At 39.2% G+C, this 21691-nt stretch overlaps 1 protein-coding gene across 2 annotated transcripts in view; it reads right to left on the bottom strand.

The window, feature by feature from the left end:
• Positions 1–12358: 12358 nt before the first annotated feature.
• The window catches only part of LOC146610650 (potassium voltage-gated channel subfamily KQT member 2-like), a 39253-nt gene continuing 29920 nt past the window's right edge, over positions 12359–21691 (bottom strand). Inside the window, exons 11-19 of one of the 2 annotated variants that reach the window (XM_085343897.1) lie at positions 21243–21296; positions 20241–20449; positions 17401–17448; positions 17102–17119; positions 16236–16341; positions 14902–15033; positions 14284–14352; positions 13319–13412; positions 12359–13204 (exon numbers count right to left, since the gene is read on the bottom strand). In XM_085343897.1, the coding sequence (XP_085200023.1) occupies positions 12359–13204; positions 13319–13412; positions 14284–14352; positions 14902–15033; positions 16236–16341; positions 17102–17119; positions 17401–17448; positions 20241–20449; positions 21243–21296 (1576 nt within the window). The remainder of the gene's footprint in view (positions 13205–13318; positions 13413–14283; positions 14353–14901; positions 15034–16235; positions 16342–17101; positions 17120–17400; positions 17449–20240; positions 20450–21242; positions 21297–21691) is intronic. The other variant, XM_085343898.1, reaches the window with a different exon arrangement.

A 21691-nucleotide genomic window follows, 5' to 3' on the forward strand; every position in this document is an offset into this window, starting at 1 on the left:
TCCATTTCACAATTAAATTTATAGCTTAGCGTAGTGGCTCACTTGTTGATTGTTACTTAGCCCCACTATGACGCAAGAACTAAAGTGTGTGTCACACAGACTGTGCCATGCATTCATTATGTGCATTAAACAATCAAGCTGTGATGGGGGAAAAACCCAGTCGCATCAAGGACAAAGTCTAGAGTGAAAATACATTTGTTATAACCCTAAAATATTAGGTGACTACCATACCACTGCTGAAAAGGAAAGGATAAATCCAGTCTCTCTTCACATTTGTTCCATGTTGTCTTTACTATCAACAGTATTGCAACAATTTGCATCAGAGATGGAAAGGGAAAAATTATAATCAGGCTGTGCTGAAGAGTCAGTCTATGGGGTCTATACATGATATCAAATCAAATCAAATCACTTTTTATTGTCACATCACATGTGCAGGCACACTGGCACAGCACATGCGAGTGAAATTCTTGTGTGCGAGCCCCACAAGCAACAGAGATGTGCAAACACAACAACACAAACGAGCAAAATACAAGAATGGCCAACCTGAAACTAATAAATATATGTACAATATATAATAGTGTATGCATTTCTGGATGTGTATACTAAATATTTTCCTACGTGTGTGTGTGTGTGTGTGTGTGTGTGTGTGTGTGTGTGTGTGTGTGTGTGTGTGTATACACATTTTTACAAATTAAATAGTACAAAAATAAAATAAAATAATAATAATAATAATAATAATAATAATAAAATATATAAAATATACAGAGTTGAGACATGTGCAAAACAGTGGCATTACTGTACAGTATGGAGTGCATAATGTTGAAGTTCCAGTAGTGAAGCTGAGGTGTCTATGACGTGTTCAGCAGTCTGATGGTCTGATGGAAAAAGCTGTCTCTCAGTCTGCTGGTACGGGACCGGATGCTGCAGAACCTCCTTCCTGATGGAAGCAGTCTGAACAGTTTATGGCTGGGGTGACTGGAGTCCTTGATGATCCTCCCCGCTTTCCTCAGGCACCGCTTCCTGTAGATGTCTTGGAGGGAGGGAAGCTCACCTCCAATTATATCGCTATAGTGTCTTCAGCCCTGATACATCTCCAGGAGTATCCGTGACAGAAAGTACCCTGCAGTCTCCATGACAACCTAATGAAAAAAAAACATGCACAGACTGTATATACTGTAAAAGTTGGATGTAGCGACGGTCCCTTGCTGAAACCTGGAGCTGAGCATCTTTGAGTTTTGAAACCAGATGAGATGAGCGAGGGCTGAATGCGGTCAAGGAACATAGCATGCTCGTAGTAACTTCCACATTCAGCTATCACAGACAGATGAAGCTGCCATTGAAAATAAGATTAGAGAATTAAATGGTGACAACTTCACAAAATGTGTTTATTTTCACACCTGCGAACGCCTCAGCTGTCTCTGTCCGTGTTTTTTTTTTTGTCCACATCTGTCTTTTCTTTTTGAAAGAGCAAAAATATGATTCATCCAATTTGGATGCCAGCTGTGATAATAATTACAAGGTGAGTTTGTCTCTGTTGGCGGAAATGGAGACGACGTCGAGATATTAAAGATGGATGAGCGATAATTGTGCTGCTGAGCTTGACGAGACATCCTGGGGTTGCCTATCGTGTTGTCCCCCACCACCCACTGTGATGCGAGATGTACATGGCAGCACTGCCAACATTTTCCTGTAAAAATGTAGTTAGGTTTATAAAGTTTAGCATTAATTGTTTGATTTTTTTTCTTAAGCTGTGTAGTTAAACCAAGGACAGGTGGTGCATGCACCATTTGGCTCATAGGCGGTCAGTACCTCATTTCTAATAACCAGGGTCAGTTAAATTCCTGCTAAATTACTGCTTTATATACGATGTTTGAATTGGCTGAGCAGTGCATATTGGAATATCCAGTAGGCTAGTAAAAGGTGGGAATATATCTCAGCAGTGCAGCAATTTCTGAAGAGTACCTTGAATGCATTAGTGCCTTTCCAGGAAGACAGATAATTATGAATCTCGCACTATGTTAAACCTCAAGATTTTTATATTATACAGCATACAGCAGAGCTCTTCCAAGTAACTCTAATGCATCAGTGGTCAGACCACATCTTGCTTGTTTTCTCTGTAAGAGTGCCTTAAGTCATTTTGAATCTGAAAGTGTCAAGAAAAAGCAAAGAGGCTATGAAATGTGCTGAGTTTGGTATTCCCATATCCAGCATTTCTCATTTCATGTCATTCACAACATCTTAAAAAAAGATACAGGATTATGGGGATTGCAATTCAGTGCAAACCCTCCGTCTCGTCTTCTTTTGGGATGGCGAGCCGAAAGCTGGGAAAAACCGCACGTTTATCAGACCAGATCTTTAAAAGTTGAAGGACTCTATGCTGACCATCCTTTTTCAGATCCTTCAGGCAAGCATTGTGTATATGTGTGTATTCCTGTGTGACCTTTTATGGCCAAAGAAGCAGCTTACACGTTTTGAGATACAATACGGCTTAAAGGTACATGTTTCCAAAGGCAACGATAGACTACAAATGAATTCACCATCATCAAATATGGAATGGGAAACAGGATGATACCTTTAACAATAATTTACTGAAAAAAGAGATTACACCTGAGAAGCTTCTAGTGATAAAGACTTACGTGTGAGATGAAGTTAATTATTAAAACCAACTTCTTTAAAATATTGCCCTAATAATGCCTCCTGCAGAAGTTGCATGCTGTGAACAAAGTTAGATAGCAATGTATTACCTTTAAATGTCATGCTTATGGCTCTGGAGAAACATCTCCAAAGTCGAATATGGATGTTGTCAGAGTAAACTGTGAAACACCTGTACCTTGTGACGTAACCATTCAGCATGGGGCTAATGAACGAAACTAAGGAAAGAAATGCTTTTTTTAATAATGTAACTAAAGCCGTAGCATTACCAGAAGCATTGAGGATAATTTATGGACATATTAATGCTAGGTGCTCCATATATTTAAATAAAAGCTGAATGGTGCATATCACTGCCATCATCTTAGGCTTTGTTTCTTTTATTTTAGATTGTATTTTGTTTCTCCCAATCTCACATACCCTTTAAAAACCTGCCAATTAACTAATTAACTGAAAAAAATTACTTTATTTTCAGTACATATAATATTTATGTCTCTATGCAATATTAATATTCAATTCCACTTAATTCAGTTCACTTTTATTTATATAGCGCAAAATCAAAATAACACTTGCCTCAAGGCGTTTTATATAGTAACGTGAAGACCCTACAATGATACAAAGAGAACAGAGAAAACCCCAACAATCATATGACCCCCTATGAACAAGCGCTTTAGCAACAGTGGGAAGGAAAAACTCCCTTTTAACAGGAAGAAAGCCCCAGCAGACCCAGGCTTAGGGAGGGCGGCCATCTGCTGCGACCAGTTGGGGTGAGGAAGAAAGGAGAGAGATTAATAAAAACACACACAATAAAAAGAATATACACTATGATCTCCGTGCTCTACATGGCCACCTCTCATAATGTAGCTAAGGTTCACTAATAACTCTTTAACCTTCAGATGATTACGGCTCAAGCCTCGTGCAATGAGACTGTACAGTTACCTTCTGTCGACTCAGTTCAAATCAGTGTATTACTTTTTTAGCCTTGTTCCGCATGCACATTTATATACCTACTGTTTAAGCTTTGAGTGCAGGTTTTGCTCCAGTGCTCTCAGTGCCAGTTCATATTGAACAGCAGGCAATATTCGTTTTTAATTCGTTTTTAATTGCTAACAATTTATTTTTCTGTGCTTTGCTCATAATTTTGAATTCAAACCAGTTTAACTATTTGTAAAGTCAGATCTTGCCAACATCATGTTGTTATATTTCAACTCAGCCTCCAAAACTTTCTGAAAACTTTCGTTCCTGGTAGTAATTCATGTTATGTTTTCATCTCTGCAACAGATTCAAGCAGCTGTTACAATAGACAGTACCCATTTGTATCCAGATGATTTCATTTCAGTAAAATCATTGACTTGAGTTATTATGTCTTTGCATGACTTTGTATGCTATTCATGGTTGCATCAGAAATCTGTACATACTTGTTTCACCTCCCTGTGCAGTCTTTGACAGCTGTGCACTTCACACTTCACACTGGAATTGCTCCAAGCCCTTCAATTTGCCTATTTTAATGTTTTCACATCTTTTATGTGAGCTTCAGTTCATATGCTCCTCCCATTCTCGGCCTTCTTCATTCACGTTTATCTCATTTCTTATTTAAAACAGCTGACTGGTTCTCTGACCTTCAGCTTGTCATTCTCCTCACATGTGAATATCAAGGGAATAAAAAGAAGGACCTCCACTCCCTCCCACCCAAAAGCCTTTAGAGCCTTCAGACTTCACTGGCTTTATTCAAACACTGTCTCTATCCACAAATGCTACTAAATGGCCCATGCTTAGAGAGCTTTGAAGCTCATTTGAACCTCTGTGAAATTACATTAACTCAACATACGCCAATCAAGCCTCCCCCCAGCATTAATCACTAAATCAGGCCAGGTCACCACGCACACACTTTAACTTCTGCCAAGCTGTTAATTAGAGCTGGCGTATCGCCAAGGAAATAATCAAGGCATCAATAAATTATCAAATCATTTCCTATCCGAGACAAAACCCTGCATTATCCTCCACCTCACAATCACACTGCCATTTTTACGCTGCTTAATTTTTCATTTGTTTGTTTTCCCTCTTTCTCTGTTATTTGTACCGCTCTTACCCTTCTCTTCTTCTCTTTTATTCCAGGTGAATAAAATTTTAATGCTACTGAAGGTGTGCAAAGCCATTAGGATAAGTGCATTGCAACCAGCTTCTGAGAATTTGACAATCCCTTCACATGATTAATAACCCTGAAGTCATTGCCAGACTGAAGCATCTGATGGTCTGCTTGAAAGATAAAGTCCAATAGCCCAATAGCAATAAAATCTGCATCTATTAGATTGCTACCACTGGCTCAACATATCCTGATGACAGATCCTCCTCCTGCCGACTAAAGAATTGGCTGACGGTTCCTCCCTTTTTGCTGCTTAGCCAAAATGGTGGCCATCAAAGGCTAGGCTTTGTGACCATCCGGGTACTCAAAGTGCATTTCATGTAGCCACTGTGAAAGCACTGGTGCAGTTAGAATAAAAAGTTGAATTCGATCCACACAATTATTCTGAATCTGTATGGATTATCCATGTCACTCTGGCCTAATTCATGCTTTAACTTCCAAATGCAAGAGTGCAAACTACTGTGGTTCATAGAAATAGCATACATGATTATGCATTGTGTCTAGCTTCTGTAAATACGTAAATATTTAATGCGTTGTGTCAAGCAGATATACAGTCTGCTTGGTCTCTATGGTTTCCAACTAAGGAAATCATTGTATTAAGTATTTCTTTTAGAAATTGTCCAGTTTCTGGTCTTGTGATGTGGTTGCCACAATGAAATCATTGCCTGCAAGGTCAGCTTTCACCCAAGTCCATGTCTACACAGCTCGTGGTAGTCATTTTAGCTCAGTGTGTGCTCACTGAAAACTCTTTTCCGTGTTTGTTTTACATGAATATTGTTTATTTAAGCTCCTCTTATAAATAGAAAAATTTTATTGTTCTTTATTATCATTGCTTCGTTGTTTACTTGGAGTTTAATTATTTTTGTTAGCTTTGAGTGAAATTATGTGCTGTTCATAAATAAGGATTTATTGGGCGACATTGATGATGGACTCAGCAACTCTTTTCTTTTTATTTTTAATGATTTTGGGTTGTCTTATTTATCTTGTTTAATGCTGTAGCTTTGTTAAGACAAATGAGTGCAATCCTTATATGGTAGTATTTGTATAAGTCGGGGTGTAAACTTAAATACATTTGCAAATGCGCATATGTGCATTCGCAGAACCTCTTGAAATCCTAAATATAGTCAAACAGAGCAGGAAGGGCAGAGAAGGATGTGATGCAGATGATGCACTGCATCGCTCTCCCTAATGTCCCTGAAGATTCATTAATTTGTGTGAAGTTATATAAATAGTTGAGTAATAATGATTGGCATCTGATATTATTCGACTTAAAGTATGATATGAAAATCTGTCAGCTTCGTTTTACAGTTTCAGTCTTCACATTACCCATGATGACAGATCTATTCAGTTTTACCTTAAGAGCACAAACAAATTTTTAAAAAGTAAATAGACCCGAATCAAATTATCTCCAAGTCATTTAAAACCTAAATTTAATTTTTTAAGGGTCATAACTTTTGAAAAAACATACTCATAATGAAATTAAATGTAAGCAAACATTTGTGTTGTGCATTCATGATGCATATTTAATAATATAAAATGTTATTTATATTGCATATTAAAGATGGTCATCCATTTGTTTCTGTGGTCCTGTTTCTAAGTTTTACAGGGGAGATGACAAACACAGGAGACTGTTCCAAAACAGGTCATGCACAGGAAGTCAATGGAACATGTAATACACATGAAGAATTACTTAAAAACACAATAAAGAACACAAATATATGTATTAATATGAAATTAAAAGACTGTAAACTCAGCTGGAAGGTTTTACAGGGGCTGTCTGAAAGACATTTTTCAAAGACTTTGTCCCAACTCCTGCTGGCAATAAAAAAGAATGCAGGTTTGAGATACTCCCATTATGGTTTTATTTTTTGGACCCAGAAGCTACATTCATCTCTTACAGCAGCGGCCCCCAACACCCGGGCCAAAGACCACTACCGGTCCATGAGAGTTGAGGCTCGGGTGTGAAATTTATGGTTTTCAGGGTTTTTATCGTTAACTTGGTTTCCCTGGGTCTTTTCCCGTGTTGTAGTTGTGTGCCTTATTTTGAAAAAAATATTTACGCGTTACCACAGTGACCAGAGATCATTAAGTGGCAGAGAGGAGGACGTTACTCTCAATGTTGTTGGCGCATTTCAGGAGGGCGCTGCTAATAAAGCTATACAATTACACAGTGAATTCGTGTTTATTATTATATTTACAAAGTACCACAGTTTTTGTCTTGGTCATATCATTTTATTTTGTTGTATTTATCTGTGACACCTTAAAGGCCAGTCCGTGAAAATATTGTCTGATATTAAACCGGTCTGTGGGGCAAAAAAGGCTGGGGATCCTCTCAATGATTATTCTTGAAAGGAATTGTTTATTGAATTAATAATGAACTCAATAGAATCTGATTTAGTAAAGCACTATTGTCTCATGTCCTTCTTTTGTATACAGTCTATATGAACTCTAGAAATGGTTTGTATTAAATTCGTTTACATTTGAAATGAATGTAAAGCTTCTCATTTGTTTTTGAATCTGCATCGTTTCAATAAGGCATTCAGTCTACTTTGAATCTGCACTGAAAGAAACGAGCTCTGAGTTGCTTCTGTTACTGGGTTACATTTCTTTGTATAATGGAATGTAATGGAAGATTGATCTAGCTGAAGCAGTGTTAACATGAATATCCTCAGTGCTCGAAATAAATGATTTTGTTTATTTTACTAACTCAGCAGTTGTCAGACATTTTCTACCATGTTTGACTTCAGAAGTTAAAAAAAATCATACCCCATTAACATTAAAAATAATTTAACTTAAATATTATTGACATAAAAGGTAAACAAGATAGAGTCAATAAACTCTTTATTTTTCCCTTAAAAGAGTCAACCATGTGTCATTACGTTTCTCATCATGACCATCAAGACATTGTTTCCCTGACTGTGCATTAATCGATGCCACTGATAGAAACGCCTTTCATATTCACTGTGTATAGTGTTTTTACAGCGTCTGTGGACGGGGACCATTAATTACTGCTCTTTCATGACACATACGCATATTATTTAGTTTCTTCATGGAAATTTTTATCATTTGATGTGAAACATATCCTGATATGACACAATCAAGTCGCACTGTATCATAATGAGGAAGGTGATTTTTGGCTTTTGTAGGTAGCACAGAACAAAATGAAATAGGAAAATGAGCACAACAATAATTCATGCAAGACGAAAAGTCAAGCTCTGTCAATCACAGAATATGCTGGCTCAGATTAAACTGCTTAAGCTGCTCTTGCCTGAATTTTGTTGCTGCTTTGTCTAAAAGACGCTTTGCTATCCACCTCCACCCCAGCTCCTCAATTTAATTTTGTGTCTGACTTATCAGTGTGATATTTGTTATCCTTAAATCCTGCTCTGTTTCTTACCGTAGTGGAGAGTATTCCACATGCTCTTCCCGCCTTGGGTTTTCCATTTATGTACATGGAAAGAAGAGCTTTCAACGCCTTAGGCTTTCCACGCTTGCACGTGGAAGGAAAAACAGAAGCATACTGTCACATATAATTAGGCTTTTCCAGTTTTAAACAAGACTATCTAAAGTGGGCCTGACTGAAATAGCATTTCTCAGTAGTTTGATTTTATTGATTATATCTGCTTCATGAAACCTTCACAGAAGCAGAGCAGAGGATGCTAAAGAAAAGACGGTAAGGTCAGTGAGTCAGATTCAAATACTCTTTAGAGTGTGGCCAAGTGGAGCCTCCAAGAGAGATCACCTCCAATGAAATCCACCATACCTTTGTCTTAAGCTTAACCACAGTAAAAAATAAATAAATAAAATAGCTGGCTTTGGCTTTGGAGCTGCAGTTTTTATTCTATTGTCTTACGGGAAAAATATGTTTGGTCACAACTCACAAATAGCCTGTGGAATACATGTAAGCAAGGTGTTCACATGCAAGTAAAGTTAAAAATAGTTATGCCAATTTATAGCCAGCTAATTAGTAAAGTCAGGCTATATATCAATGAATGTGTCATATCCCACCTCCGGTCTGATAAATGGACGACTGGCTTTCAGGGAATTAAAATCAATTCTGTAATTTTCTGATGATTGATGAAAAGCATCTGTCCATTCATACACGTCTGTCCTATGATTATGTATGTTGTGGTGTATGCATTTATTGGTTTCACCTATTTACAGCTTAATATTAGAGCCACACTCTTATGCCTGCTGAGTATAATGAAAATCCACTGCAATCATGAAGCAGTAAAGATTGCCTCTTGCCTTGTCTTGTTGAAATGCAGCCTGCATGTAATCAATGCAAATTGTGATATATGTTGCCCAATCTTATATTTACACAGCCAGTATTTCCTACCTCCACTGACCTGTGTGTCTGTATGTACACAGAGAGAGAGAAAGAAAGGAAGGTCACCTGTCTCTGCCCTTGTTGGACATTGATGACTTCTTGCTGATGCTATTTAACACTATAGGGAATACATAAATAAATGTTTACATGGACATTACCAGGCCAGACCTGGACACAAACACGGGTAGAGTCAAGGACACAGAGTCACTTCTGACAAAATATGGTTAAAAAAAAGAGCTCATGAAATAACAAAAAACACAAATTAATTTACTTACACATGCAAAGTGCAATCTGTTCAGTGAGCACAAGCGTTATTTTCAGAAAATCTGACACTGTAAATGCGACAGAGTGGTTTAGGTGTTGATGAGGCTACTGGAAGAGCTACATTTTGAATCCTTTTCTGTCTGTGCAACACAGTGGTGAAACATGTCAGCACGCATGCAGTCCATCTGTTCTCGGTTTCTCTTTTGAGAGCACTTTTGTAATATTCGAGTCACTATTGGGTTTATTGATTGGCAGCTTTTCCACCATCCATCATCAAAGGGTGAGTCTCCTACGTCTGTACAGACTGTTTAAATTCCAATCCTCTCATCTTTGAATGAATGTCCTGTGCAGATTAAGCCAAGCAGTCCTGAGGATTCAGATTAAGATTAGCTGTGGTGTCGTGTTTTTAATTAGTGTTTTCCACAGCAAAACACAGACTTTCATTGTTTTTTAAGTTATTTGCCTTATAGAATCAGTTGTAAGTCCTTGTGTCTGCTGGTTGGTTGTCCTTTGGTCTACATTGTAGGTGCTTAAACTGATTGCAATTCTCCAGGTGCTACCAAGAGTAAACAAGCCTTAGGTGCTGTGTCACCATCACTTGACTTTTATTAATGGGCTACTCCATTTCTATTTGTATCACCCTTTCAACTAAAATCCTGGCCTCACAACACTTAACAAATTGGCTGATCCTGTGACCTGCCTTTGCTATTTCACTAACAATAAATGATGGCTGTTAACCAATACTAGTTAGGTTGCTCAATAATCTGATCAGGTAATAAATTTACTTTTTGCTGATGTAGACAGATAAGTAGGACAATAAGTGTGTAAGTATGTGTTAGCCATGCTATATATTCAAAAGTATTTGGACGTGTCCATTTTTCCTGGCTTTTGCAGCACGTGTTTGATCTGTCACTACAACAAATGATTACAATAAACCATTTTGTTTATAGGCACCTTCGAAGACCTTCAAGACACTTTACATGCAATTAAGTGTCAAAATCAAAGTCTGGAAATAGGAAAACACCTTGAAAGTCTTTAAATAACAAATTGAACCAACAAACTAATAGAACAGACTATCTTAAAAAGATGTGTTTTAAGACTGGCTTTAGTTAAGAAGACAGTGGTTGGCATCCTTAGTTCCAGTTAAGGGGACTTGTCTTTCTGTCTTCAGTTCTTGGTTGCCATCTAGTGACAGATGTATTCCATTACACCATTTCCATAGCTAAAGACACCATTTCTCTTCATTTTAAAAAAGGCATCAAAAGACCGATTTTTAGTGATGCACAAAGTTTTATTTTTGAACAAGACAAAGGTGCAGTTACACAATGGTGCTGATCTACGGTATCATGTAAAACCCTACATGTCTTTTCAATGGGTTGTAAAAATCATGCCAGCAAGTTGCTTCCTGATTTTGCTGAAAAATATGGACCGCGTATTAACAGTCTCTATTGAATTACACTTCCTTGGTTATAATGTAAATGTTAAAATGTTGGCATTGGTTAATTTTAACAAGAACTGTTCATGCTTCAAAGGTTAGCATTATTAATGGCTAAATGTGCAACCTGAAACATCTGCTCTCAGGCCAAAGAACCTCCCATAACAATTTACATACACTACTGTTATAAAATGTTAAAAATGAAATTGTTGATTTGTGGACCTCTAAAATTTTGGTGTGGAAATAAGGCAACAATTTTAAAGGATGAGTTCTTGATCGCGTTGCTTGCTTTTTTATTGCATTTCCTCATTTAGTCTGAAACTGACGTAGCATCAGAGAATCTAAATGAACGTTCAATGCACTGCAGGCTAAATACCATCATGTCAGTAACAAGTGAGAAAGTTTCACGTGCACTCAATCCAGCTTCAACACTGCATGCCTTGTGATAACAATACAAAATGTACAAGCAAATGCCCTTCCTGTTCCCATACCTGTGCAGCATTAAACATCTGCTCTTGTATTTAATGTGTATAGAATTTGATGAACATATTTACCCAGAAAAGAAGAGCTGTTGAAATTAGCAAGCTCAGGCTGCATTTACATGATTGGAATTCAAGCAAAGCTCCTTAGAAAAATTAAAACATAGCTTGAAACCAGTCATGCATGCACTTTTTAAAAAAATTAAATTCACCACTCTCTCTTACTGTATAGAAGAAAAACACAGTTTGACTGTTTGTCACCGTTTGGTTTTTGCAGCCTACTTAACACAGTCCTTAAATCAATCATTTATCATGCAGGTGGTTCCTTAGTGTATCCTTACAGAAGTATTCAGTATTACTTTAAGGGGAGTTCTTCCATAGTATTACATAAATGCCAGGCTGAATTAATAATGAAGCATTTTTTCTTTTTTTTAAATCAGCAAGAATCTAACTGATCATCATAGCTAAGGTTTTGGCAACATAACACCTCAAGACATCCTAAGGTATGGAAGTTATCAAGACACTACGTTATAAGATAAGATTTCAACAGTCTCGCGTTACAAACTCCAGCAAGCTTTTGAATGTTAAAGTGGTCAGTGTTTAACAGAAGACGTGCTGAAATGCTACTCATACGTCTCATAAGAGGAACCAAAATGGCAATTCTCTTTATTGTTTCATACAAATCCACACTGTGTAAGTGTCGTCTCACTAACTAAGTACCATAACGAAAAGGCTTCTTGTCTAAGTTAAAGAAAGGTTTCTAAACAGCTATTTAATCAAATTCTGAGTGGATACAAAAGTAACCGTAATCAAGCATTGCCAGTGAAGTGTTACATTACAAACTTAAATGTTGATAAAGGATGATCCCGTTGTTTTTGTGAGAACTCATTTTTACTGTTATCGCAAAAAGACAACTGCACATAACCGCCCAATATAGTCTGTATCAGCCATCATCTACAGTGAGCCTGTGGCCACGAGGTCTAATGATACGGTCATGTTGGCAATCGGGGCATCAGCCTCTGTCACAATCAGCAGGTCTGCCAGCAGAGCAGTCCTTTCTACTTCAGCCCAGCCCACCCCCTCTCTCCACCTGAGACCTCTCCGGTGAAAGACAGAGGCGAGGGAGCACAGAGGTCAGAGTCTGTGTCCGACTCCCCCTCTGCTAGCAATGGTCTGACCCTGGCACAGAGTGAAGGTCCACCTCCGGCTTCGGGCCCTGCTCCGGCTCCCCCTCCTAAGCCTGTAAAGAACGAGGGCCCAAAGAAGTCCTCCTTGGCTTGGGAGATGCTGAAGCCGCTGAACGAGCGCTCCAGCTCCTCATGGTCAACCGACGGGATGGAGAGGGATGTGTCACTATCTACTGCGGTGACCTCTCGATGGCACCTGTGCCTCCTGTTGCGCCTCTTGCTGTGGGAGCCGCTCTCTCTGCCGCTGCCACCCTGACCCGAAGAGGATCTGTCATGAGCTGGAGCAGGTGGAGGTGGGAGGCGGAACAGGGTGGGCGAATGGTCGCCGCTGCCACCTACTGGCGAAGGGGTGTTGGCCACGCTGCTGTTCCAGGCAGGCTGGCTGATGGGGTTTTGCAGCTGGTGCTGCCAGGAGGTAGAGGGGCGGCTGTTGCTCCCAGAGGGAGTACCAACTGATCTCGCCACGGATCGACCAAGTAAAGGGTCTTTCTTTTCCAAGGACCCGTCAGAGCATGGGACATCAGCTGCTGAGCATGTCTTCACCTCCTGTACCTCCTCCTTTTCCTCCTCTTCTTTGCTCTCCTCGGGGCTGTGGTAAGGCGGGGCTGGATACGGCTCCCTGGAGTTGAAAAAGGCCTCTGTTTCGGAACGGGGGATACCCATACGCTGCACATACACATTAACCAGGAAGTCGAGTTTCCTGTCCATGCAGACCACCTGCAGAAAGACAGAAAACGGTGTTCCATCAGAGGAATCAACATAAGTTGATGTTGGCGGGAAAAGAAAAACTTTCCAGACTGACCTTCACAGACCTGGGTGAAACATTCCTACCTGCTTTTCCACTTTGACCAGACGTCCCATCATACTCTGGTCCTCCACAGCATCTCCTCCACCTTTGGGACCTTTACCAACTATCTGGTCAACTCTAACATTTAGAGAAAATAGTGTCATATATTAGATTATAATATGATTATACAAGTGTATAGTTATATGTATAGTAGATATGCTCTGTTTTGCCACAGGGTCTGACCCCAATATTTTTAACTCAAGAAGTTTGGGATGCCAAAATGTAGATTAGTCTTGCATTGAAAAGTAATGAAATTATTTTAGTGATGATTGTTGTCAAGCTGCAAATAAATATGTTTGAATGAATAAATGATGGCCTTACAGAAGGTGAACGTTTCCTGAGACACTACTGAGTTCAGGTGGATTGTGTGGACGCATGCATAATGTGAGTAAGACGATCTTTTTTTCCTTTTCTTTTTTTTCGTTTAACAAAACAGAGTCTAAACTGAAGGGACATTTTGTCTGCGGCCAAAATGCATCACTTGGCATGCTTCAGTGGTGCTTCATGCTTCATTTCCATTGCATCCTACTGGGGGAGCTCTCCCTCTGTCTTTCTGCTAAGAGAGCAAGCATTTAGCACTTCAAACCCCTCTTGAGCGAGGCCATGTGAAACGGCTCGTTAAGATTCAGTGAGCAAACGGCAAAATGTCTTTTTTTAGCCTTTCCTTGACAGCAGCTGATATCATTTGTCACCAGCGCTAACAGAACAACATCCTTAAAATGTTCTACATAAAGCAGTCTGTTAAGCCATTTCACTTATTAACTATTGCACCTGCACCCCTGCTTTCATGTATCACAATCCCGCTAGCTCAATGAGACATGTCAATGGCTTGAACTCAAAAGGGGTTCCATCAATCGAACCAGTAAGGTAGCATGTAACTGCTACTATGGCATAAGGAGGATAATGCTGATAAAATGGTCATTCTAAAGGTGCAGTCTATTAACCTAACCTAGGAACTTCAGTGGACTTCTTATGGCGAGGTGTTGTTGGGGGAGGCGGCCCCACAATCATATCTATCCTGGCAAGGCACACAGAGACGATATGAGTGCAATGCAGAATGAAGCAACGTGGGAATCACATCAGGTATGGAGAACACGTCTGCAATATATTCCACACACGAGACATACGGTGAGTCTGGCTTGTTTCATGGATGGAAAGTGTGTGTGATTCACTGATGGAATATATTTCTTGTACATGTTAGACCTTCAGGGGATCAAGGTGTGAGGAGCTCGCTTGTAGGAGGGAAAACTGACATAGAAAACAATGTGAATTAGACATCAGTGTTACATCCAAAATCAATCTGTGGCACGTTCAGAGCTGAAGGAGTGACCGCTAATAGGACATCAAGCTACCAATATATGTAACAGATCTGAATACAACACATGTATCTGGATAAATGAAACAGGCAAATCAATGGCTTGTGTGTCACAACATGTGTGTATCCAGTGACCACTAAAAGCACTTTGTTAGTAGATGAAAGCTCCACTGTTATATTAAGCTAACTAAACTAACTACGGACACATATTTCTTAAAGAAATGACTAATTCAAGAGTAAAGGACTTCTTGCCTGGTCTGCAGGTTCTTAATGCGCGACAGCATGTCCAGGTGACCAGCGGAGTATTGCTCAATCACGTCCATGACATCGTAGGGTCGCAAGCTCTCTTTGAACCTCCTCTTTGACACCAGGAAGCTCATGATGCTGGGGGGGGAGAGGGGGCGAGACATCGTTGTTAAACGTGTCACGTGACAGGAAAACAAATGACCAGATCACAGCAGACATTTCAGAATAACTCCCAAGAATTCTCCTGCTCAAAACAAACAAAAAGTGCAATGCGGAGTAAAATGCAAATGAAATATAACAAATCAACGGTTTATTTATTTAAATGATTAATGCTTTAGGAAAATATGATTGGTACAAACTGAATGCACACCAAATAAAGTCATTTGATCACATTGATCAGATAACATTTTACACTGTACGTATGTAACAGAATTATATGGAAAATTTACATGTAACCAACTTAAAACCAACATTTTGGGCATACATTTTTGGTAGCTGATGGTTGTCATCCATTTTACATTAAATATATATGTTGTCTCTCAAATGTCCACAAATGTGTCCTATGGCAGCTGTAATGCATGAGGTGAGACAGGTCTTTCATTCCCAACTTGTGAAAAGGGGCCTTTTGGTTTTTCACAAAATGTCATTTTTGCAATATGTAGCATAAAGTTGTGAAGAGCTCTATTTTAAACCACTTCTTTTAAACATAACCAAGCAGTTTATGATGACTAATCCTAAACCAATAGTTTTTGCTGTCTTCTGAATCACCACTACCTCCACATCCTACTAATGAGACCAGTTATTTCTGAGCATCTAATATCACTGAGGCTGATGCATCGAGGCACCAGCGTCAAACATCATGCACATCTCTGGACGTCAGCAGCAGCCGACACCCTGGCATGGCAACCAGTGTTGGTCAAGTTCCTTGAAAATCGTAATTAGTTACTAATTACTGATTACCTCTCCAAGAAAGTAATCCCATTACTTTACTGATGACTTATTTTCAAAAGTAATTCGTTACTTTATTACTTAGTTACTTTTCTTTTTAAATACACAACCTGAATACATAATAAAGCAATAGACCTTTCAGCCCAATTCTATTTTTTCTGCATAATCCATCATATAAAATCAAATCAAATGAAAAAGTCTCTTTTTAAAACTTGTCGGAATCTTTTAACTTAACTACATTCTAGCTAATAGTCCATCATTGTACATTATTTATTATTATTACTTCTTTAAACACTGAAATAGCTACACAGATGACCACAGATGTTATTTTTACACTACATGAAATAACCAATCACAGAACCATAAAAACCTCTTATTCAGAGAGTCCTTACCAGATTGCTCTGATTGCAACTTTCAAGCCTGGTGGTAACTCTTGAGTGAAGAATTCACAGTGGCAGCTCTTATCGTCACCAACTTCCTCTCCCGGAAGGCTCGCCTCTAGAAAGCAAATGCAAGGACACTCTTTTAAAAAAAATTACATCTGCTTCCGCATGACAAACGTCACCAGCAGAAGCAGAGCAGAGCCGTCGCTTTCAGCGCCAAAGGTGCAAGTGTCCGTGTTACAGTTGGTCTCAAGCCAGTTAGCCAGTTTGGGAGTGTGTGAGCAAGCTTCGTGGGACGACAGGTAAAAAGATTCGGTGCAGAATTGAAGGATAGTGCTGAGGTGATAAAGCTTTACTGTAACCTTCAAAGACAGGTACTCTCTTCCCACCACCAATTACAGATTAGCACTGGAAGGCTGGTCTACAGAATTTAAAGCATATTGCATGGAGTTGTCAAGGCCTAATTAGTGGAAATCAGAAATTTTCTGAGAATCTGGTAGGGAAAGTGAGGTCTCCTCATGCAAGCTAAAGCAGGGTTTGGGAGCATGTCTCTGGGTCAGTTTTGGATAATCTTGGCACCACTTGACTTGAACCCGTTTAGCTTAGCCTACTGCTACCATAAATACAAATGTATTACATGAGGTGCTCTAACAATCATAACAAGTAAATATGGAATAATTAGTTCCATGGGAGACTCTGCTAGACTCATGCCCTCAGTCATCACAGTGAGAAAAACAGCATAACAAAGGGTTCATGTCAAGTGAACATATCTCAGCAGATATCAGCATGCAGGTTTCTCAGACTGGGTGAAGCTGACTTGTCTTTGGATAATTTTCCCTATAGAAGTCAACCAACAAAATATCCCAATGCCTTACTTATTAAACCTTCAATTGCTGCAAAAAGAGAGAGAGGAGAGACATGGGAAAAGATTTGTTATGGATTCTAGCAGGATGAGAATGGCAGACAAATCAATTCCAAACATGGAAAACTGTGGAGTCTATTGAATGGTTTCTGGATCATGTTTGAACGGGCTGGTCTCTCTTCTCTTAGATTTAAGCTTACCAACTACATATGTTTCAAAGCTTTATATAACATGTATGGTAAACTATACAGCTAGACATTATAGACTATGTTACAGTCTTTACTGAAGACATGTCATGATGACTTGTCTAACCTGGAGAACTCTTCAGTCCAAAGTCTTCGTCCTGCATTTCAATCAGCACTTAAACATGCCATGAAGTGAAAGAAGAAAGACAGCTAATGAGAATTGGTTCACATTGCTTAACAGAAAGCAAAGAAATGGAGAGAGAAGAGAAATATTCTAATGATAGTGACACAGATGACACATGGATGCAGTGGGACTGTCTAGCACTAAATGATGACACCACACCACGACATCCAAAGTGACGGTCTCCTGAATGTGTTCTTAAAAATTTGATTTGTCATAGAAGTGACAAATTTTTGTATACATGAAGGGAACATACATGTCTGCATGATAACTCAGCTACAGTCTCCACATTGATTGCAACTCAAAGAGGTTTTGACAGTAACTTCTAAACTCACACAGCTGGTGAGCTGCTGACCTGGCACTGCTCTGCTACATGTTCACTGGCAGCAACTGAATGTTTGTCAGATAAACTGTTGATCATAAACAAGTTTTGCCAAAGTATTCTGTGGCTAAAAGTTTACTCGTCCTGGGCATGAATGTTATGGTAAGTTTTTGCTTTTATTGATTTCGATAAACTGTTCTTTTTCTAAGGTCAAGTGATTGTACAGCATATAACCAGTGTTGCCAACTCCTCAGTAAGGAAAATCGCTATTGGCTGTCCTAAAAGTCGCTAGAAGTCGCTAAATGACGTCATTGCCTAATTTGCATAATTGGTCATGCTAATCTAATTGTAACCTATGTTGTTGGAGAGAGAAATAACATCGTGGAAGAGACATAAAGTGAGTAAAAAATGCCTTAAATGCATTTAGAGTTTATTTAGAACTACAAATTAAATTTCTTTTAGCAATTATTGGTTTTTTTAATGTCACAATTCCAACCCTGCTCCTTTACCCGGGCTTGGACCGGCAAAAGTGACCCGAAATAGGCCCTCTGGTGGAGTTACTTTGTGTGTGTGTGTGTTTATAAGTAGTTTTAAACCTTGTGATCCACAAAACAGCATAAGAGTAAAAGAGTAAAAGAAGAACTGACTGCGTTACAGCACCCGCTGCTTGTTGAGAGTAAAAGCGATACACGCTTTCACGTCTTTTTTAAGCGACCTTTTTTAGAAAAAAGGTCACTAAGGGGTCTGAAAACTCGCTAAATATAGCGACAAAGTCGCTAAGTTGGCAACACTGCATATAACGGTATACCTGGTAGCTATCACCTAGCTTATGACATAATTGTGTCTGGATATTTAAACTTGTTTGTTTCCTGGTATGGACCTTATGGCTTTTAAGTAGAATTCCCAAATTTTCAATAAGTCTGAGTTTGGGGCTTTTGGAAGTATATTCAAAAAGCTTAATATCTTAATGTAATGTTAATACAGCTGAAAAATATATAGGCAGTCCTCATTTATTCATTTTATTCATCCTTTAAAGTACCAGTACTGCTGGCATCAAAACAGCTACAGAGCATGATGCTACCGCCACCATGCTTGACAGCTCATACAGGGTTGTTAGGTTTGAACACCTCACCTTTAACTCCTCCAAACATCTCTTGTCACTGGGGCCAAATAGCTCAACCTTTGTCTTGTCTGACAATAAAACCTTCCTCCAGAAGGCATTTAGCTTGTCCATGTGGGCAGCTGCATATTTCAGTTGAGCTTGATGGGCTTGATTTTGAAACAGGAGCTTCTTCTTGGCTGGTACCCCCTCAGTCCACAGTGATGTAAACTTGCTTCACTGTGTACCTTACAGCAGTTTCCAGTTAATGTCTGGTTTGAGCCTTTGTGGTTCCTGGGCTGTTCAGGAACATGCTAACTAATTTTCTCTTGTCTTATCTGAGGGTGACAGTCTGGGTCTTCCTCTGGACCTTAGAAAACTGGCGACACATCTGAATAACTTGTATGTTTAAACCGATTGTCCTGGAATCTGCAAGTGTTTAGAAATGGACTGTTAAACTTCAGGAATGGACAAATCCCCAACGATCAACTCTACTGAAAATTTGTGTGCTATGCTCAAAAGCTAGGTCCCTGCTTGGAAACCAACATGTTTAAATAAACTCTACCAATTCTGCCAGAAGCTTGTTGATGGCAACCAAAAGCATCTGGTCAAGGTGCAACTTCCCAAAACATTTAGCCAAATATTAGTTGAGGTGTATGTATACTTTTGACCCCGTGTGGATCTTATGCAGCCAATTCTTTTAAGAAAAAGTTATTATTGATGTATCCTGTACAATTCTGGACCTCAGAAACAGAACAGTTGAGAAAAAACATTAAAAACACACACTTACCATTTATGCCCATGATGAATGTATGTATACTTCTGGCAATGATTGTATATTGAGCTAGTGTTACTAGTAGTGTTATAGTTACATAAGATTTTGTTGGTTTTGTTTTCAGTTTTCTTTAATATAAATAATTTTGACTCCTAAAGTTTGGTCTCTGAACAAATAGCCAAGGTCATACTGGCTCAAATGAATTCCTGGAAATTTTGGGAAGTGCACTCAACTTGAATTCTTCTGGAACGTTAGATATCACGTTTGTGTATGCAAGCTAAATGTGAAGCCGGAGCACAGAGATGAGACACCGGAGGAAGCAGCAACCCGCTCACCTCTGCTTTCAGGCTCCATACAAAAGCTAGGGCCTCCATGTCCTGAATGTAGTTTCATATTCACAACACCCACATCTCTTTTAATAAGTGTCTGCCATTTTCTACAGTTTTCATGATGGTTTGAATACAGTTTCTGAGGTTTCCCACCTACAATAATAGAATTCTCCAAGTCTCTACACTGTATGGCTGTGTATTCAGTTATACTACACAACACTACTACACTCATTCTGGTCAGATGATGATCAGTTTCCTCACCCTCTGAGTTTTGGCGCGAGGTGCTGCCCCGAGCTTTGAAGGCATTTTTCGCCCCTCGGTTCTTGTCGGTGAAGCTCCAGCTCTTGGTGACCTTGCTGGGGCTTGCTTCAGCACCATCATCTGCTCCACCTGGAGACTGGGCTTTCCCCTTGGACACAGGAGCCTTAGAAGGACTGGGAAACACTTTGTCCTTCAGACTCGGCTTCCGACTAAAAAAGGAAGTAACAATACAGTAAATTAAGCCTGTTTAACTCTGCATTTATCAGCATCATTTTAATGAAAGACTACCTGTAGCTAAATGTCTGTATTCTACTGTGTTTAAGCCCTAGCTTGTGAATTTGTAGAATTCATCTGCAATGTGATAATAAATCTTACCTCAGCAGAAATGCAAAATGGGCAATGTCCTACAGCAGAAGGAGCCATGTCCACAAACGAACATAGTAGAGCATTCGGTGGTTCAGGCAAGCAGCAGGAAGCTACAAGCAGGCATGCATGGGAAGCAAAGTGACACTGCGTCTCAAAAGGAAGAGCTGTGGTCTGGCTCTATGCAAAAAAAGTGAACACAAATCATGCAACAAAAAAATAAAATCATCGTCGTATGGCACGTGGTAACCATTAGGTAATCAGCAATATGCACCTTGCCTGCTGAACGGGGCTGAGTGGGCAAAAAAGACAGCCAGCAAATCAACTGCAAGACGTTACTAAACAGAAACCATAAAAGAAGGATGTAAATCTGCACCTTTCCTGGGGAAAGGGTAAAAGTTAGAAATAGCTCTTTGTTGCTTTTACGTGTGAATCTCCTCATGTAGACATCAGAAACAGAGCTTCACTACGCTACAAATAGTAACAAGTCGGATTGTGTACTTTCCGTAGTGCTACATGTCCTTATTCTGTGACTCCTCTACCTTTACTTGCACTTGCAGAAGAAAAGAACATTGGTAGGAATAGAAGGAGACACACAGACTTGCAGTGCAGTTGTTAGTATCTGTGCAGCAACTATACCTAATAGCTCTCGGACAGCACCCGCAAAGTCTGTCTTTGTGTGCATTTTCATTACTGGAGTGGTGGGCAGTAGGAGGAGACACAAAAAAGATAAAATAGAAGTGGGTAGAATCACAAAAACAGCAGCGTGTGCCAAGATGCCAGTAACGCTTTACTGTGACTGTAATTTATTCCTCATTTAAAGAATAAAAATTTTTGGTTTTATTCATTTTGCCATTTAAATGATTGTCTGATTTTACACGTGAGTCTAAAATATGCAATTGGATTATAAGGAGGTTTGTCATTCAGCCACGATAAAGTGTTACCACCTTGTCAATAGTTACACTTGTTTTCTGTGTTAAAAAACAGAGTGATAGAAAAATCAAGCAAAAGTGTTCAAAATCACTTTTTCCCAAGGTGATGCTGAAAGGTAGACTATCAAAGAACAGCATATCGGTTAATATTTAATA

Source organism: Diplotaxodon limnothrissa, linkage group LG20, assembly GCF_057381915.1.
Source record: "Diplotaxodon limnothrissa isolate DT_005_m linkage group LG20, D_limnothrissa_male_GT1.1, whole genome shotgun sequence".
In the NCBI taxonomy this organism is placed as follows: Eukaryota; Metazoa; Chordata; class Actinopteri; order Cichliformes; family Cichlidae; genus Diplotaxodon; species Diplotaxodon limnothrissa.